We start from the raw sequence: 17,813 nt of genomic DNA on the forward strand, positions 1-17,813 counted from the left end.
TAATTCTGATGATTAGTTAGCAAGAATTAGGATTAGATGGAGAAAACGAAAACTAGGTCAAATCCCTAAAATTTGAGAATAAACGGTGGAAATTGGTTAGATTGATGTAGAAAGTATTCCTGGACCTTAGATAATGTTTAGGACAAACTTTGGAATCAGTATCAGACTTAGAACCATGTTAATCGATGAATTTTTGTGATTTTAGGAAGCCTGGCCGTAGCGACATTCATCGCTCGCCACGGCGAGCTATGATCCTCGCCTCGCGAGTGATGAGCTTCATCACTCGCCACGCGAGCCATTCCCTTCGCCTCGCGAGTTACTTTGGTATCGCTCGCCACAGCGAGCAGTCTTACTCGCCATAGCGAGCTAAGGCAGAGAGCATGTTAGATTTTGTAGTTTCGACTTTTTAGTTGGACCTTGAGTGCCTTTAAGTGCCTAAACATACCTAGAGATGATTAGGAATGATTTTAGGACAGGATTGAACCCAAAACAACATTAGTTGGGAATCTGAGTGGTACTCGCCATGGCGAGTGAGAACTCTCGCCTCGCGAGCAAGTCTAGAACGTAGCTGTTTGGGTGGTTGTGCGATCTGTGTCGCACCTTTTGATCAAGAGTGAACCCCTAATTGGTAATGAAACCTAATGATAACGTTTAATGCAGTCTGTAAAGCTATTAAGATATGTTGATATTAATTGAGCATGATTAATGTATTATGCAATATGTAAGATATAATTGAAATGATTATGATTCTATTGAATTGCTATTGATATATTGATATCTCCCTGCTGTTATGTGACTTGACTATGCTGCTGCTGTTATTTAACTGAGTATGCAATGTTTATTTATGAATATAATGAAAATGATGACGTTTCGCTTCAAGTTATTGAATGCACATGATTACGATGATTACGATGTTTTGTTGTTAAGAGTCCATGCATAGCATATCATTGAGCTTAGTCCTCACCACGTTTTATTAGGAGCTTTGTCCTCCGCACGATTATTAGGAGCTTTGTCCTCCGCACGATTAAAGTATATTTATACTTATGATGACGATTGGTACCACATGCATATACGGAGTCTAGGAGCATTGTCACACTGTCATGTCTACTATGCTATGTTGATGATGATTGATTATGTGATTACGTGATAAATGCTTATTAAAGATACAATGATGATTATGTTTAAATTGATTATGATCAAGATTAATTAGGATGTTAATTCATGATTCTTTATTGCATTGATTAATGTTATTCTGTTATGAAATCTCACCCCTTCTGTTTGAATGTTACCTCGACCGTGGGTAACGTGCAGGTGATCGTGCTTAGTGTGCTGTTTCCGTCGTGAGTGGCCTTGCCTTCACTGTGTCGTCTAGGTCGCTCTGATACGTAACGGGATGGGGCTTTATGTTATGCATGCTTCATTCTATTACGTGACTTTTATGCTATTTATGATTATGAACTAATTTCTTTTAAGACTTATTGATGAGGCCTGCGTGCCAAGACGTTTTATGTTTTATAACATAATTTCCGCTGCGATGTTTAAGATATTTGGTTAAATCATTATTTAACTGTTTTGGATTACGTTTTATGTGATATCCCGTTGTTTACGATGCTTACTCTGATAAATGTTTTAAGAAATTTTCATATTGGAAAAACAGGGTGTTACAACATATGCGATCCTTATTTACCTTTTTTGAATAAAATAATATAATGTAATCAAGTTTTTTTTGAAGAAGAAGAATAATGTAATCAAGATTGACTTACTAGGTTTCCGTTTTGGTCCTTGAAAACAAGTTAGCATGTCATTTGTTGTTCCCACCAACGACATAAATTTATTTTCAACGAGGTAACATTTTTTTTAACATCCAAGATCAAAGTGGCCAACATTGTGAAGAGTTGAAGATCAAAGGGATCAATATAACAATATATTATTCTTTCAAGTTCTCGATTGGTCATTTGTTAGATTTTTGTAGGCAACAATCTCAACTAAGCGAACTTTATATTTCTTTTTTTTTTTTTTTTGAGGGAAAGCGAACTTTATATAAAAACCAATTGCAACACGCCAATATTTACAATACTTTGGAGGGGTCAAAATAAAAAAAATCTGAACATAACTTTGAAGCAATCATTGCATGGGAGTAATTTCTTCAGAGCCTATAAATGCAGGCAAGTGGGAAAAAAACTAAGATTATTACTTTTCTTATCATAACATTTTCTCGCACGTCTTTTTGTTTTTTTAACAATAAAATATGGTATATATTAACAACGATAAGACGTCTTCAAAGCACAAATTGTATCAATATGAGACCCCTAATAATAACTAGAGGCTGTCAATGTTACAAAAAGCAATTAGCTAATGTCCAAATACAACAAGGGACCTGACCACCACTGATTATAGCAATAAACAAAGTTGGCGTTACTAGCTTTAAGCCACCATAAAAAATAATGTTTTACTTTTTTGTTTTGGATGTTAACCGAGGTTTGAATCCTGGACCTTGCATATATTATGCATTGTTTTTATCAATTGAGCTAAACTCACAAGGATAATGCTCTACTTTATCTAACAATTGAGCTATGGAAGATTATACATTGTTTCAGATTCTATAATCTGAATACAGTTTGGATGTGTTTGGATTTTAGAATCCAAAATATGCTTATATTTAAGTAGCAATCAGAATCTCTTCATTTCAGTAGCTACAAATGTCCCACTAATTATCATGACTTTAATTTAAAAAATCATGCTAACAAATATCCGAAGACATTGTATTATGAGTGATAAAAAGAAATTTTATCATTCCTTCAAAAAAAAAAAATTATCTTAAAAATATAAATCGAATTAATACTTTTCAAAGTAATTAACATACCATTTTTTTTATGTAAAAGTTATTTTTCTAATTCCTTAAACATAGGTTACCATTTTTCTTTTTTAAAACAAGACTTTATATTCCACCACCAAAAAAATCAGACTTTATACTTAAAGTCTTAAATATTTAATTAAATGCTTTAGCAGAATACACATGTGTGTAAGGTACATATTTTGACTTCGTCTTCCATCATTCATTATTTTTCATCTGCTAGTTACTTGGAAGCAAGCACAAGAATATGACCATGACGATCAAAGCAAAGAAACCATATGTCATTACAACCTTATATTTAATGCTACATAGCCGTCTGAAAATGACTCTTATTATTATTACTACACTTTGTCCTTTTTTTTCTTTCTATACTCTTCTTGTACATATTATCATCATAAAAAATATTCAACCTTATGTTTCACCCTTGTGCTTCAAGACTTCAAAGTCAATAACAAGTTTCAAGAACAAGAGAAGAAAAAAATAAGAAGAAGAAAGTGGAGTGTTTTTTTCTTCTTCTTTGATATTTCAAAGTTCAACTATGCTTGGTCTTGGATGAAAGAAAGTGTCTGAAAATTTCTTAGCTTCAGAGTTTCTTTGCAGGTTCTATTCATCTTCCTTCTGAATTTGTTTTTATATGTTTTTATTTGTTATATTTAATTATTTGCAATTTTATAAATTGAAGATAAATGATTAAAGCTTTGCTCAAATTCTAATATCTCTCAATTAATTAAGGTTTTTGTTCTTTTCAGTTGAAACAGTATCATTTTTTTGATTTATTTTCATCACAGTTTACCTTGATTGGTTGTTAGTTATTTTAGTTAATTTTGTATTTGAATTTTGATAATTTTAGTTAATTTTTGTATTTTCATTGTTATCAGTTTAGTTAGTTTTAGGTTGTTTTGCATAGGAACAACATAGTTATAAACAAGTAATTGAGCTCATGTGATTAATGAGTTCTGGTTAAACATGAATCGTTTGGGAGAATCAAAGTTTGAATTCTAACCGGAAATCCAGAATAGTGTTTTGTCAGACTTTCCTTGCCTTATGGTCGTACTCCGACTTACGAGGCCTCCTTTATGTAGGAACCAGAGGGTTAAGACAAAAAATAACAACTTAGTTATGTCAAGTTGAAATGTTTTAATCATATGTTATATGTATTTGTTTTTTGTTCTGTATTAATTTCTTATTAGTACTTTTCTCTAGTTATATGTTAGTGTTCACTTGAGCATATTTTCTTCTTTAATTGACGACTGATTCTTGTTTTTATCTGAACAAATGAAGTTTTCATGAAGAATAAGGAAAACATGGAAAAGAGAGAATTTTCTGAATTGGTGTCAACAATGAATTTTTTGGCTGATGAAGTTGTTTCGTTTGGTAAGAAAACTGAAATTGAGGTAGATGCTTTTTCTGAGTTTTCCATGTTGGTTGAGAAATTGCCACCGATCTTGAATGAATTGAGTGATAACAGCGTTGTATTGGACAAGCCATCAATTCGAAAATCGTTGGAATCTCTTGAGAATGAGCTACGGCGTGCTAAAGCTTTAACAAAAAGCTCGAATTTGAGACACCCTATTAAGCAAATCGAGGACATGACACATGATATTGGCCGGTCGTTGGGAGTTTTGCTTGTTGCAAGCCTTGAAGTATCTATTGATTTTAGAGAAAAGATTGGTACATTGCAAAGACAGATGATGAATGCAAGATTTGACGGCAGTTCAAGTATGACTTCAAGTCCGAAATCAGAATTTTTCATGAGTGAAACGAGGATGGTTGGTGAAATAGAAGAGGAAATCGTTCATGTTTCTATTGATGATGTGATTTTGCAACTTAAGAATGGTAATGATGAAGAATTTGCAGTTTCACTTATGAGACTAAAGGAGTACATGAGAAGCGGAAAATTGGATGGTGGTTTGATTAACGAGGAAGCAACCATCGCCTTTCTTTTCAAGCGTTTAGTTTCATGTAAGGCAGACAATAGACTATCCATAATTCAATTGCTAAGAAGTATTGCTTTTGGAAATGATGAGAAAAAGGTAAGATCCTGAAAATGAGTTGATTTTTACTATGTTTTTGTAAATGTTGGTCTAAAATTTTTGCACAATTGGGCCTGTTTGGATAAGCAACTTAATTAAGAGCTTATATCATAAGTGCTTATGTATAAGCCATTTCTATAACAGAAAGTAAAAGAAAGTCAAACTGTTTTTATATAAGCTACAAATTAATTTTGATAGCTCAGGAAGTAAGCTATAAACAGCTTATGGAAATGTCACAAGCTATTGTCATAAGCTCTTCCAAACATTGTTACAACTGAAGAGTGCTTATACCAGTAGATAAGCTTAATTAAGTCAATCCATAGTCACTTTATCTTACTTTATAAAGTGGTAAAATGCAGGAGAAGATGGTTGAGGTTGAGTTTTTGTCAGCAGTGGTGAAGTCTCTTACAAGGGATTCAGAAGAGAGGAGGGAAGCAGTGGGACTGTTGCTAGACCTCTCTAATCTTCAATCAGTTCGTAGGCGGATCGGAAGAATACAAGGGTGTATCGTTATGTTGGTCGCCATCCTTAATGGTGATGACCCAGTTGCTTCACACGATGCAGCAAAGTTATTGGATATTTTGTCGAGTAATAATCAAAATGCACTTCATATGGCCGAGGCTGGTTACTTTAGGCCACTAGTTCAGTATTTGAAGGAAGGTAATTCAGGAATTTTCTCAACAGATACTTGTCTTTTGTTCTCTATTATTTATATGATTATACGAACCATAAGTTCAGATTTCTATAAACTTTCAATTAGATGGATATAGAAATAGGCTGAGTTAGTGAAAGCAGAAAAGTTAGCATTTGGTTTACATCAAATCTATCTACAAAATGATTCACTGTGTTATATCTCCAACAGGCAATGTTATAAGAGTTTAATAGTCATACACTGTCGGTGTAAATTAGTTTTACACTGACATCAACAAGATCCTAATGGCAACAGCACTTTCTAGGTTATCTTATTCACTTGAAAATTTCTAATTATCTTATTCCTGCAGGGTCTGACATGAACAAGATCCTAATGGCAACATCACTTTCTAGGTTGGAACTCACTGATCACAGCAAACTTACCCTTGGAGAAGATGGAGCGATCGAGCCCCTTGTGAAAATGTTTATTACCGGGAAACTTGAATCCAAGTTATCATCTTTAAACGCACTACAAAATCTGTCTAGCTTGACTGAAAATGTGCAACGTTTGATTCGATCAGGAATTACAGGATCTTTGCTACAACTTCTTTTCTCTGTTACATCTGTGCTCATGACACTAAGGGAACCTGCATCCGCTATTCTTGCACGAATTGCTCAGTCGGAATCCATACTCGTCAACGAAGATGTTGCGCAACAGATGCTTTCGCTTTTGAATCTTTCAAGCCCTATAATTCAAGGTCATCTATTAGAAGCTCTAAATAGCATGTCTTCTCATCTTGGTGCATCCAAAGTGAGAAGAAAAATGAAAGAAAAAGGTGCACTTCAACTACTCTTACCTTTTCTTAAGGAAAATAACATCAAAATCAGGTGTAAGGTCTTGAATTTGCTATACACACTCTCTAAAGATATGACCGATGAGTTGACCGAATATCTTGATGAAAGTCATATTTTCAACATTGTTAATATCGTCTCGTCATCCACATCAGATAGTGAAAAAGCGGCTGCGGTTGGCATACTGAGTAATCTTCCCGCTAGCGATAAAAAAGTAACCGATATACTCAAGAGGGCAAGTTTGCTCCAGCTTTTGATATCTATTTTGTATTCCAGCAATGCTAGTAAATCGCCATCAACAAACAACTTAATCGAGAATGCTACCGGTGTTATAAACCGCTTCACGAATTCATCTGACAAGAAACTACAACTTGTTTCAGTACAACACGGGGTGATTCCTTTGCTTGTAAAATTGCTCTCAACAAGTTCACCAATCACAAAATCAAGGGCTGCAAACTCTTTAGCACAGCTATCTCAAAATTCACTTTCTCTTAGGAAATGTAGAAAGTCAAGATGGTTATGTGTTCAACCTTCAACAAACGCATATTGTGAAGTTCATGATGGATATTGCTTTGTCAATAGCACATTTTGTTTAGTCAAAGCTGGTGCGGTTTCTCAACTTATCGAAATGTTGGAAGATAAAGAGAAGGAAGCAGTTGAAGCTTCTCTTGTTGCACTTTCAACTCTCTTGCAAGATGAAATTTGGGAAAATGGTGTGAATTTCATTGCGAAATTATCAGGTGTGCAAGCTATTATAAAAAGTCTAGAAGTTGGTGATGCAAAGGTTCAAGAAAAAGCATTATGGATGTTGGAGAAAATATTTAAGGTTGAAGAACATAGAGTGAAATATGGAGAATCTGCTCAAGTGGTTCTTATTGATTTGGCACAAAAAAGTGATTCAAGATTGAAATCAACAGTTGCAAAAGTATTAGCAGAGTTAGAGCTTCTACAAGCTCAATCAAGTTATTTTTGAAACAAGCCTTTCTCTCTGAGAATTTATATTATGGCAGTGATTTTTGTTTTGCATTACATTCATTTACGTGCATGTTTGGATTGACAGTTAGTTTGGCGGAATCACAGTGAACGGTCATAATTTTGGTAAAAGTTACACTTCGAAGCTTCAACAAAATCATAGCGACATTGTGATTTTATCAAACTCATATGATTCTAAGCATGCACTTCATTTTTTTGGTGTACATGCTTCCTGTTTGTAATTGATCTTGTTTTGCCTGAAACACATAAAGCCATTCTAAAATATGTAATAAATAATTTAGTACAAAGGAAGGTTGTAAAGAAAAAATCAGGTTGACTATATTTATAATAATACTTGCTATTGGATCAGATGGATTTTAAAAAAACTTGCATGTGTTGGATAAAGATTTTTTTTGCAGAAAATATATATTTTTTAGTGTTAATTACTGTTGTCAATTCCAACCCTAACATCAAAATTTAGATTCGTGGAGCAAGTATCAATGACAACCAATAACCAAAATAACCACAAGCAACAACAACAATCTAGTCCTAATCATATAAGTCAAATGTATAGCAAAACCACAATCGAACCAAAGAATAAACAATGACCTACTATGGAGGAGAGATTGATCTCTCCAATCCACCGGTTCTTTACAAAGAGATATAAAAGGGTTACAAGAAATTAGCTTTAACAAGCTCACAAAGAACAAACCCTAATTTCTACCATTTTCTCCCAATCTCACCAATGAACAAGACACTCAATGATTTTCACTCACCAAGGTGTTTACAATTGTTTCCCAACTCTATAATCTAACCCCCAAAAGAGAATCAATCTTTAGTCTTTGATTACATAAGGATCTTCTCTTTTGGTTTCCCAAGACTCACCCAACTTGCTCACAAAAGACTCTCCACTCATGTGTTTCCTAACCCCATGAATCTCTCCCTAAAAAACACTAACCCTTTTCCCAAGAGCCCCCTCTTTTGGTTCTATAAGATTTACATCTTGAAGCTTTAAACCTCCCTCAAAGACCCTTAACTTTTGGTATCTAAATATCCTAAAAGTTCCCTCCTTTGATTTCCATGAGATTCACCAAGCTTACTCAACAAATGAGCCAAATGATGCTTATGTAGTGTTCATATTAAAGCAAAATTGTGTCACGATTTGCTTCCAAAAACACATCAAATTAATGCTTTGAAAATTGTGCCTCTATTCCAATATTCCCAAAACACTAATTTTGAGTCATCTTGCAACAATTACCATAAGATATTAAAATAAAAAGGGTTTCCTAGGACTAAAATAATTTTTTTAATAGCAAATAAAAAAGAAATTAAATTTCATCGAGGAAACAACTTTTTTTTTTGGATAAAAAATGTAGACAAAATGGTGTTCGTAGATTTTTTTTAAGGATAATAATCATTTTAACAACCAGTAAGCACAATAGTTGGTTGATGTATTAAAATTTCAATGTTTATATTAATTATTTTCGTTTATCGACTAAAATGACCGTAATTAAGTAAGTATTCATAAAAAATTGATATCATAATAAATAAATATATTAAATAACTAACGATATTAAAAAAACATTTTAGCATAAGAAGCTATTTTTATTAACCTAGTTCATATCAACCGTCTGATCTATTAGAATAGTTTTTATTTCACTTCCTATCTTTAAATATTCACAATCCGATTTCAATCGTAAGATCAATAACACTCTGACTCCGACCGTAGGAATCATGGTCCGTTCATATCCGACAACTATTTTGAGATTGAAGGATTGTGGTTGGATTATTATCCTTTCTTTTAGGGTAAATCCTATCCCAATTTGGTGAGAACTTGCCGATGAATCAAACGGTTCATATAAATCTCATGCTTATATTCATCTCTAACAACCCAAAACGACACCGTTTAGCTTAGGTTTTTCTAAACAAAACCCAAAACCCCAAACTACCAAACCAAACAGAAAAGAGTTTCATCACTCCCTTCCTCGCCGCTGCACCTTCTCCGACGTCCGCCGTTGCACTCCCGCCGGCGTACAGTTCCTTCACCATCTAACCGCCTTCATCACAGTTGTTCAAAAAAATGTTGCGTAGAAACCAACGTTTGCGAAGAGAGTATATATACAGAAAAAGCTTAGAAGGAAAAGAGCGTATTCATTATGAAAATAAACGCAAAATAAGAGAAGCTCTTCGAGGTTCGTTTTCATTATTCACTTTTCGTTTACTCTTATTAATTTTTAATTTTTTTGTTAATTTTTTCAATTTAATTTTGTTGTTTTTGCAGAGGGGAAGCCTATACCTACTGAGCTGAGAAACGAGGAAGCGGCGCTTCGTCGCGAAATCGATCTTGAAGATGAAAACACAGCTGGTATGTGTTTCTATGTTTTTAAGTGAATTTTTGTGATTGTTGGTCATGTTTGGATAGGCAACTTAATTTACAGCTTATAGCATAAGTGCTTATCATGATAAGTGCTTATTTTATTTATTTATTATTTGAATTGGGAAAGGGAAATTTTTTATTAATTCATGTGGCAATATTGACATTTTACAAAATATCTTCTGATGAGACTGGAACTCAGCACCTTGTGGTCTCTTACCTTTAGCCAGCACCTTAGGTGTGATACGCGCTTATGTATTAACTATTTCTATAACCAAAGATAAAAGTCCTGTTTGGATAATCAACTTTTTGTAGCTTATAGGACACATGCCCACCGTGAAAAGTGCTCATGTATAAGCTATTTCTATAGAAAAAGATTGAATGAAGTTAAATTGATTTTGTACAAGTTTTAAGCTTTTTTCTTAAGCTTTCCTGGAGAACTTAGGAAAATGGCTTATGAACAATGTCATAAGTTGTTTTCAGAAGTTCTTCAAAACAGTGTCACAAAACTTATGACAGTTGATAAACTCAAATAAGCCAATGCAAATAGGGTCAAAGTAAAGTTTAATTGTTTTCATATAAGTTGTATGCTGTTTTCATAGACTATCTTGGAGAACATATGAAAATAAGTTGTTTTCAGAAGTTCCCCTAAACAGTCTCACAAGAGTTATGCCAATCCAAACAGGCCCATTGTTTGGTTGTTGAGGGAATGAGCATGGGTATGATTATGTTGTTTTAAAATATTAGTGTGCGGTTGATTTTATCTTTTTTGCATTATTGTTAATGGTTAGCATAACCATGATTTTTTTTAGCAATTATTACTTTTTAAACCACATTGGGTCGGCTCGAGTGGTTAATGACCTTCAGTTCAGTTAAGGTTGAATTGATCGGGAATATTCGAGTTTAATCCATAGCTAGAACAATTTTGTTCATGAGCTGTAGTAGTTAGAGCATGGCCATGTAACTACAAGAGAGACAATTCAAATCCCTTTGAAGACAATTGTAAAAATGGTCGTAATTGCCACTGAAATAAATAAGAATTGTATAAAAGGAAAATATAGATCAGTATTTCAAAAGCTCTGATGTATGATTTCTTTGTGAATACTTGTATACTTATAGAGATTTATGTCAGTTAATAATCATGGTAGTTTTTTAATTCAGTTTCTACTAATTAGAAGCTAATCCAATGTATTTGTAGCTTCTCGAAAGAACCTATATATGAGTTTATAGTATTCTTTGAGAAAGTTGACATTTCATTCAGGAAGCATTCCGTAGGCAAGTTGAATACATCATAGATGAGTTGTCCAAGTCCTCAGAGATGTTTCACAATGAGCTAACTCATAAAAGCGTTCTAATTGGAGCAATATAATGCTGATTAATAAATTGGTCTCAAACTAAATATCTTTCTTGAATTTTTTGAGTGGAAAACTGAAAATAAGAGTCACTTTTATCAATTTTTGGAATTGTAGTTATTTACTTCGGACCTAAAATAGATTTGGAATGCCACAAGACTTTTGAGCCTTTGAAATTTGGTTTTTATGACACTTTTATCTTTTATAAATGTCTTGCACGTCATATTTTCTCATTTAATTGCGTCTTTCATATGGGGAGTGGGATTTGATGGGTTTTGATACTTTGCGCCCTGTTGAATTCAGTCCCAAGATCACACATCGATGATGAGTATGCATTTGCTGCTGAGAAAGATCCTAAAATTCTGCTGACCACATCCAGGGATCCAAGCGCTCCACTCAAACAGTTTGTAAAGGTTTGCTTGTTTTCATTGTATTGCTGATTGTTTCAAATATTTTATACTTCACATATCTTGTTCTCTTGTCTGGTGTTATACTGAACTCACTGTATATCATTATCTTCATTTTTGTGTGTGTAGGAGTTGAGTATCGTCTTTCCCAATGCTGAAAGAATGAATCGTGGTGGTCAGGTTGGAACCTTTACCATTTTATCATCCGTTATCATTTTCTATATGTGCTTGTAATATGAAAAATTTATTATTTGGTGCTTTGTTCATTTATAGCTCAGAGTAAGAAACTTAATTGTCAGAATTAAACACACCAAAAGAATTGAGAATCCAAATATTTACTATTGTTGCGTTAGCAAAAATATGGGAAGAATCTCCATCACAAAAGACTTCCATAACATCCTCTTTGAATCAGGCCTGTGAAGTTAATATACTAATATGATTTAATTATCAATATTAGATAATATGCTTGGGGTTATTCAATGTGATAAATACCTTACTCCTCTTGCTTCTTGTTAAAGAAGTTGTTGATACATATATCATTGTTGATTTGCTGCCAACATTTTACACATCCCATTTATATTTTCACCCAGACCACTATGTTCCATTATTCTACTTTCTACATAATCCATAACACGAAAACCATATTTCTATATAGTTTTTGTTTTACTTCTTTGAACATGAAATTTAAATTTTTGTAATTGTAAGTGTTGCAACAAACGTTTGTTTCAGTGAGCTTTCAAATTGTACCCTTGATAAAAATTTTGCATTGTATATTATATCATATATGCTGGCTTATTTAGAGTTTCTGTGGATATAAAACAAGAAACTCTCCAAATTATTAATGTTTTTAATTTCCATACTGTTATTTGGTGCTGTTGAAAACACATGTTCCTCATGTATGTGTCAAAATAATTTATTTCCTAGTGTGGCTCTAACTTAAATGATTTGTTTTGCTAATCTTGAGTAGTATGAATGTGTTTATTCGATCTAGTCAAAATCTAATCTTTGCCTGTCCAACATTTTTTTTGGTTTAATCATGATAAGATACATACCTTAAATATATTAATTCAGTAACGCTAGACACCTTTAACTAATCGGTAATAGTTTTACTAGTACTTACTCAGTGATCTTTTCCGAAAAAATAATAATTAATGATATTCCCTTTCATTTCAGGTTATTTCAGAGATCATAGATTCTTGCCGATCACATGACTATACAGATGTTATCTTGGTTCATGAACACCGAGGTGTGCCAGATGGTTTAATAGTTTGTCATCTACCATTTGGTCCTACTGCATATTTTGGATTACTCAATGTGGTAAGTGTTAGTTTTAGTGTTAACTGTATAGAGTTTAGGAGACTACATGCTAATCTGTTGTTCATTGCAGGTTACAAGGCATGAAATTAGAGATAGAAAAGCCGTTGGAACCATGCCCGAAGCTTATCCGCATATTATTCTTGATAATTTTGAAACTAAGGTATTCATATTTCAATATGAGCTTCATCATCTTTGTACGTACTAATTTTACTGGCAATGGTCTGTTTCTTTCACTACTTATTTATTCGACCTTCTGATAATTTTTGGTCTTTCAGTATCATTGGTTCATATCTTTATCAAAATATGGAATGATGTCAGAACCCTTTTTGCAGTATTTAAAACAAGTTGCATAGTTGTAAGTAAAATTAAACAATGTAGGTTGCACCGTGATGTCCATAGCATTTGGCTAAAATATTAGAAAAACTTCATTTGGTGAATGGTTTTACCAGGAACCAGTCTCCTGCATGATTGATCTGTTTTTTTGAAAGCAAAATGACATGACTCACTTTTTGAAATAGCTGCAAACAAGTCAGGCAATCAATCATGGTTCTGTTGACAGGTTACCCTGGTCCAAATTATGATTGAAGTAATGACCTACCTAATTGCCTGCAAGAGCGTAAGTTAAGTGTTGCACATAGTGTTGTTTTGGATGAGTCGACTTACATAATAAGATTAGGAGAACATATTAGAAAGTAGGAACAGCATCTAAGATGGTAAAGTAACGCATACAGAAGTTTGGGCAGGTGAGAAGACCACCCCTAGAAGCCCCTAATAATAAGAGTTGATTAGATAGAGATAAATTCAGTAAAATGATTAAGGAAGACCGTGAAAAACTTTAAACGAAACCATTGATGACTTTGGTTTTCTCCAAGACTTGGTTTTTGATAAAACATAATAGTTTCACATTCATTTGAAACTATTTTGAACAAAATAATTACCATCCATAACAACAGTAGCACTGCTTTTGTATTAAGTGCTGGCTGCTCATACTACCTTTAAGAAGTGCTTCTGTAAACTCAATTTAACAAAAACCTAAAATATATTTTTTCACAAAAATATTACCTCTATGTAATACTAGTAACACTGCTTTTGCGCTCAGTGTTAACTGCTCATACTTTCTTTTAGACGGTAAACAGTTACGTGAAAGGACTGCATTCATTTGAAACTATTTTGAACAAAATAATTACCATCCATAACAATAGTAACACTGCTTTTGTTCCAAGTGCTGACTGCTCATAAAATTTCTTTTTGGCTGTAAACAGTTAGGTGAAAGGACTGCCAACATTCTAAAACATCTGTTTCCGGTGCCAAAACCAGACACGAAACGTATTGTCACTTTTGCCAACAAGTCTGACTATATCTCGTTCAGGTTAGTTTCATTTATCTGGTTTTATGCATTTGGCTATTTTTACAATTACTTGTTCTAGTTCTGTTAACTTTTTCTTGTTAGGGTTACTTTCTTCTCATTTGAAATATCTTGTCTGCTGCATGCATACAGGCATCATATATATGAAAAGCAGGCAGGTCCTAAATCTGTAGAATTGAAGGAAATTGGTCCACGTTTTGAGTTGCGTCTATATCAGGTTTGTATTGCAATTAAGTTCACTATTGATCGCTTTGTTGTTAACAATTGTATGGAGGAATGAAGGTAACAACTGCATGAACATGCTACTAAAGTTAAAGATATTGCTTTGAATATATTGTGCAGCATCTGGGATTTAAACATTTTTTGCATCATTACCAATAATTCAATATTTTCTAGTTTCCGATCTGTTCTTGAGTTAGTCTCATCATTACCAATAATTCAATATTTTCTTGTATTGGGAAAAACCCAAGTTCCACATCGGATAGACAAGACTCTTGAGAAGAGTTTATAAAGAGGATAGACAAGACTCTTGAGAAGAGTTTATAAAGAGGAGGCAATCCTCACCTCACCTTACAAGCTGGTTTTGTAAGGATGAGTTAGACCCTCAATTTCAATATCTTGTAACAGTGTAGTCTTATCCAATAAGAGATATTCTCTTGAATGACTGTATTTTTTGCGTCTCTAACTTGGAAGACAAAGAACCATTTTGTATCAACATTTGGTTTATCAGTTCATTCATTACAAAAAATCTTTATAAGCATATAAGCGGTTATGGAAAAGTTGTATGAGAGAATTGTCAATTTTTTTGAAATGCAGAAGCTAATTTTAATTTCTGAGTTTTTGTTTGGAACTATGAAGCACGGACACTCCTCGAATTAGGCCGTGTCTCGGTGTTGGACATGTGTCGTGTCTGACACAACACCGACACATAATTCCATTGAATTATGTGATTTTCTCAAATTTTTAGCGGTGACGGCGTGTCAGTGTCTGTGTCGTGTCCGGATGTCCGTATCATGCTTTGTAGGTTTTGAAAAGCTCAAATTTTGCAAAAATTCATTTAATATTGACTCAGGTTTCTATTTTTTCATCTACTAGTTTTACATTAAACTCCAATCTTATTCCTAAAGTTGAATACCAAAAACTGGAACCTTTTGCAGATAAAATTGGGAACAGTGGATCAAGCTGAAGCACAAACAGAATGGGTCATCAGACCTTATATGAACACTACAAGGAAGAGGAACTTTCTGTGATTGATGGAGGCATAATATTATCAAATGTTACTGTGCTGTTAGTGCAGGTGCAGCTAGAAGAAAAGCTAAAATTTTGGAATGGTGATTATTCAACAGTTTAGCACAACACAATTACGAGAAAATGGAAATTGTGATGTGCTTGTATAATTTTTGATGAAAATTAGTTAAGCAGTTCATTTTTATGTATTAGGTCACTTGCTGACAACTTTGAGACACTAAACTCAGCAAGGGTCTGCGTATTGTAACTTATTATAATTTTTAGTTTAAGTTTTTGATAAAACTATTAACAGTCTTTGTTAGATTTGTTGTTTTTTAAAAAAGTATTATATTCTTAAAAAAAACAAGTATTATAATGTTATTCAAAAATGTTTTGGTTGGTTTCAATTGGTCAATGGATAATCAATGAGAATCATAAAATGTTAAGCCTTAAACAAAAGTGAACGACATATTTGCAAGAAATAAAAACATTAGAACTTGTTTGGTTTCTATTTTCTGTTTTTATTTGTGACTTATTTTATACTGTATTTTATTAATGTTTAGAAGGTCGCTATATTTTCTTCTTTTATTGTATAAATTACGAACAATGATTTCTATGAAATATTGTTTTTCCTCTTAAAAAAAAGAAATTTTGATCAAAATTATTTTGATTTTGATAAACGTATAAGTGTGTAGATATTTTGCATTTTTACACTGTAACAACTATACTTGTCTTTTAACATCAACGTTATAATAAATATATGGTTAAATTACACTAGGAGTCCTTTAAGTTTGATGTTTATAACATATTGGTACTTAAGGGTGTGTTTGGTTTGCAAAATAGCAAGTACTGGACAGAACAGTACAATTTAGAACAGTACAATACAAGGTATAACAACACATGACAAATTTTTTATGGCATTGAATAATTTTTTGTTTTATACGATTTTTGAGGGATAAAATGCTATTTTGATATTTTAGACAGCTTGTACGTGGGACAAAAAGTTGTGCTGTGATTTGGTGAGGGACAAAAACTCTGTCCCTTGCCTCCAGTTTGTCTTGTACCTGAAACAGCTTTACAAATCAAACACTGGACAACTAGAGTTGTTCTGTCATGTCCTTCATTTTTTAGCAAATCAAACGCACCCTAAGTTATTTTGGTCACATATAACTCCTTTAAGTTTGAGGTTTGTAAATGATTCGTCCTTTAAGTTATTTTGGTCACAGATAAGTCTTTTAAAATTTGTAAATGTTTTCAATTTAGTTCTTATGTTAACCCAACATTACAAAAACGATGATGTGACAGAAGGACTAAATCGAAAACGTTTATAAAACTTAAAGGAAATGACCAATCTATTATAAACCTCAAACTTAAAGGTCTCGATGTAATATAGCCCTAAATATATTAAGTATCTTTCATATTGTGGAAAATTTAAATTGTTTAAAACAAGTCAAGTGGATGTAAAATTAACTCATAGATAATGCATGTGGATGGATATCATAAAATAATAAAATGTTGACTCTTGATATTCATGAAAACATATTTGAAAGTTTATGCTATATGGACATCCAAATCCAATTTTGGCCATTGTATTAATCACTACTGAACTGACATTTCAAGATCTTTTGTCATAAACATCAACTATCAACACAATGGTATTCACTATTCTACCATGCCTCTAACATTGACAAAGAGGTTTCATTTTGTGAACAATCTCTAGTACTTCTTGAAGAAGATTCAACCTGAATTGGATGATGAACTGTCCCAGTATAGAACCCAGGTTGGCAAGGTTTAGGCAACAATTTTTCACCATTCAACATTAAGACCACATATGACATGTTTGGTCTATGCTCTGGTATTTGTTGGACACATAGTAGACAAACATGAATACATCACAAATTCACAATATTTCACATGGAATGGTTGTACCATTGAACATGTCATCCATTCGATATCGAACTTTTTAATCTATTAAACCATTAACCACAAATTTGAATGTAATTAACAATGAACGTTAGATGTTCAAATCTAGATGTAATTGGAACAATTGAAATAGTGGTTGATACAACTTTTTTGTTAATAAAGTTTAGTTGATAGAGACCAACGAAGATTGAGTACAGCAGAAGAGGTTAGACTTCCACAAACCAACAAACTAATGTTGAAATTTTAGCTGAGAGGTAGTCACATTTAATGTCTCATACACCTTGAATTGGATTACTTCTAGTAGAGAAAACACATTGAAAATAACAAAAAAAAAATGTTTAGTTGATGGTTAACGAGTTATCAAATTTTGAAATAGTCAATAATTATTCGTTATTGAACTATGTTAACCAAGCTATCGAATTTAGGTGTCTTAAATTTATGATCAAATAGAGGGCATGTTGCAGCATCATATAAACAACCACATTCCATAAGCTAGCTAGAAAAGG

General features: G+C 33.0%; 2 protein-coding genes across 2 annotated transcripts; both read left to right on the forward strand.

The window, feature by feature from the left end:
* Window positions 1-3,085: 3,085 nt before the first annotated feature.
* Window positions 3,086-7,710, forward strand: LOC11427880 (U-box domain-containing protein 44). The gene is made up of 4 exons (XM_003598645.3): window positions 3,086-3,454; window positions 4,136-4,887; window positions 5,247-5,547; window positions 5,889-7,710. The coding sequence occupies exons 2-4, from the start codon at window positions 4,141-4,143 to the stop codon at window positions 7,340-7,342; spliced, it is 2,502 nt and encodes an 833-aa protein (XP_003598693.2). The 5' UTR covers window positions 3,086-3,454; window positions 4,136-4,140; the 3' UTR covers window positions 7,343-7,710.
* Window positions 7,711-9,249: 1,539 nt separating this feature from the next.
* On the forward strand, window positions 9,250-15,791 carry LOC11422276 (U3 small nucleolar ribonucleoprotein protein IMP4). Its single transcript, XM_003598646.4, has 9 exons — window positions 9,250-9,533; window positions 9,623-9,706; window positions 11,371-11,480; window positions 11,604-11,654; window positions 12,648-12,791; window positions 12,862-12,951; window positions 14,054-14,160; window positions 14,290-14,374; window positions 15,315-15,791. The coding sequence occupies exons 1-9, from the start codon at window positions 9,422-9,424 to the stop codon at window positions 15,405-15,407; spliced, it is 876 nt and encodes a 291-aa protein (XP_003598694.1). The 5' UTR covers window positions 9,250-9,421; the 3' UTR covers window positions 15,408-15,791.
* The last annotated feature ends 2,022 nt before the right edge of the window (window positions 15,792-17,813 follow it).

This window comes from Medicago truncatula, chromosome 3, assembly GCF_003473485.1.
Source record: "Medicago truncatula cultivar Jemalong A17 chromosome 3, MtrunA17r5.0-ANR, whole genome shotgun sequence".
NCBI lineage: Eukaryota > Viridiplantae > Streptophyta > Magnoliopsida > Fabales > Fabaceae > Medicago > Medicago truncatula.

Coding starts and splice junctions, on each gene's coding strand:
- LOC11427880 (XM_003598645.3), top strand. CDS start 4,141: ATGAAGAATAAGGAAAACATGGAAAAGAGAGAATTTTCTGAATTGGTG. Junction 4,888..5,246: donor TTGGAAATGATGAGAAAAAG/GTAAGATCCTGA, acceptor GGTAAAATGCAG/GAGAAGATGGTTGAGGTTGA. Junction 5,548..5,888: donor AGTTCAGTATTTGAAGGAAG/GTAATTCAGGAA, acceptor TTATTCCTGCAG/GGTCTGACATGAACAAGATC.
- LOC11422276 (XM_003598646.4), top strand. CDS start 9,422: ATGTTGCGTAGAAACCAACGTTTGCGAAGAGAGTATATATACAGAAAA. Junction 9,534..9,622: donor AATAAGAGAAGCTCTTCGAG/GTTCGTTTTCAT, acceptor TTGTTTTTGCAG/AGGGGAAGCCTATACCTACT. Junction 11,655..12,647: donor GAATGAATCGTGGTGGTCAG/GTTGGAACCTTT, acceptor CTTTCATTTCAG/GTTATTTCAGAGATCATAGA.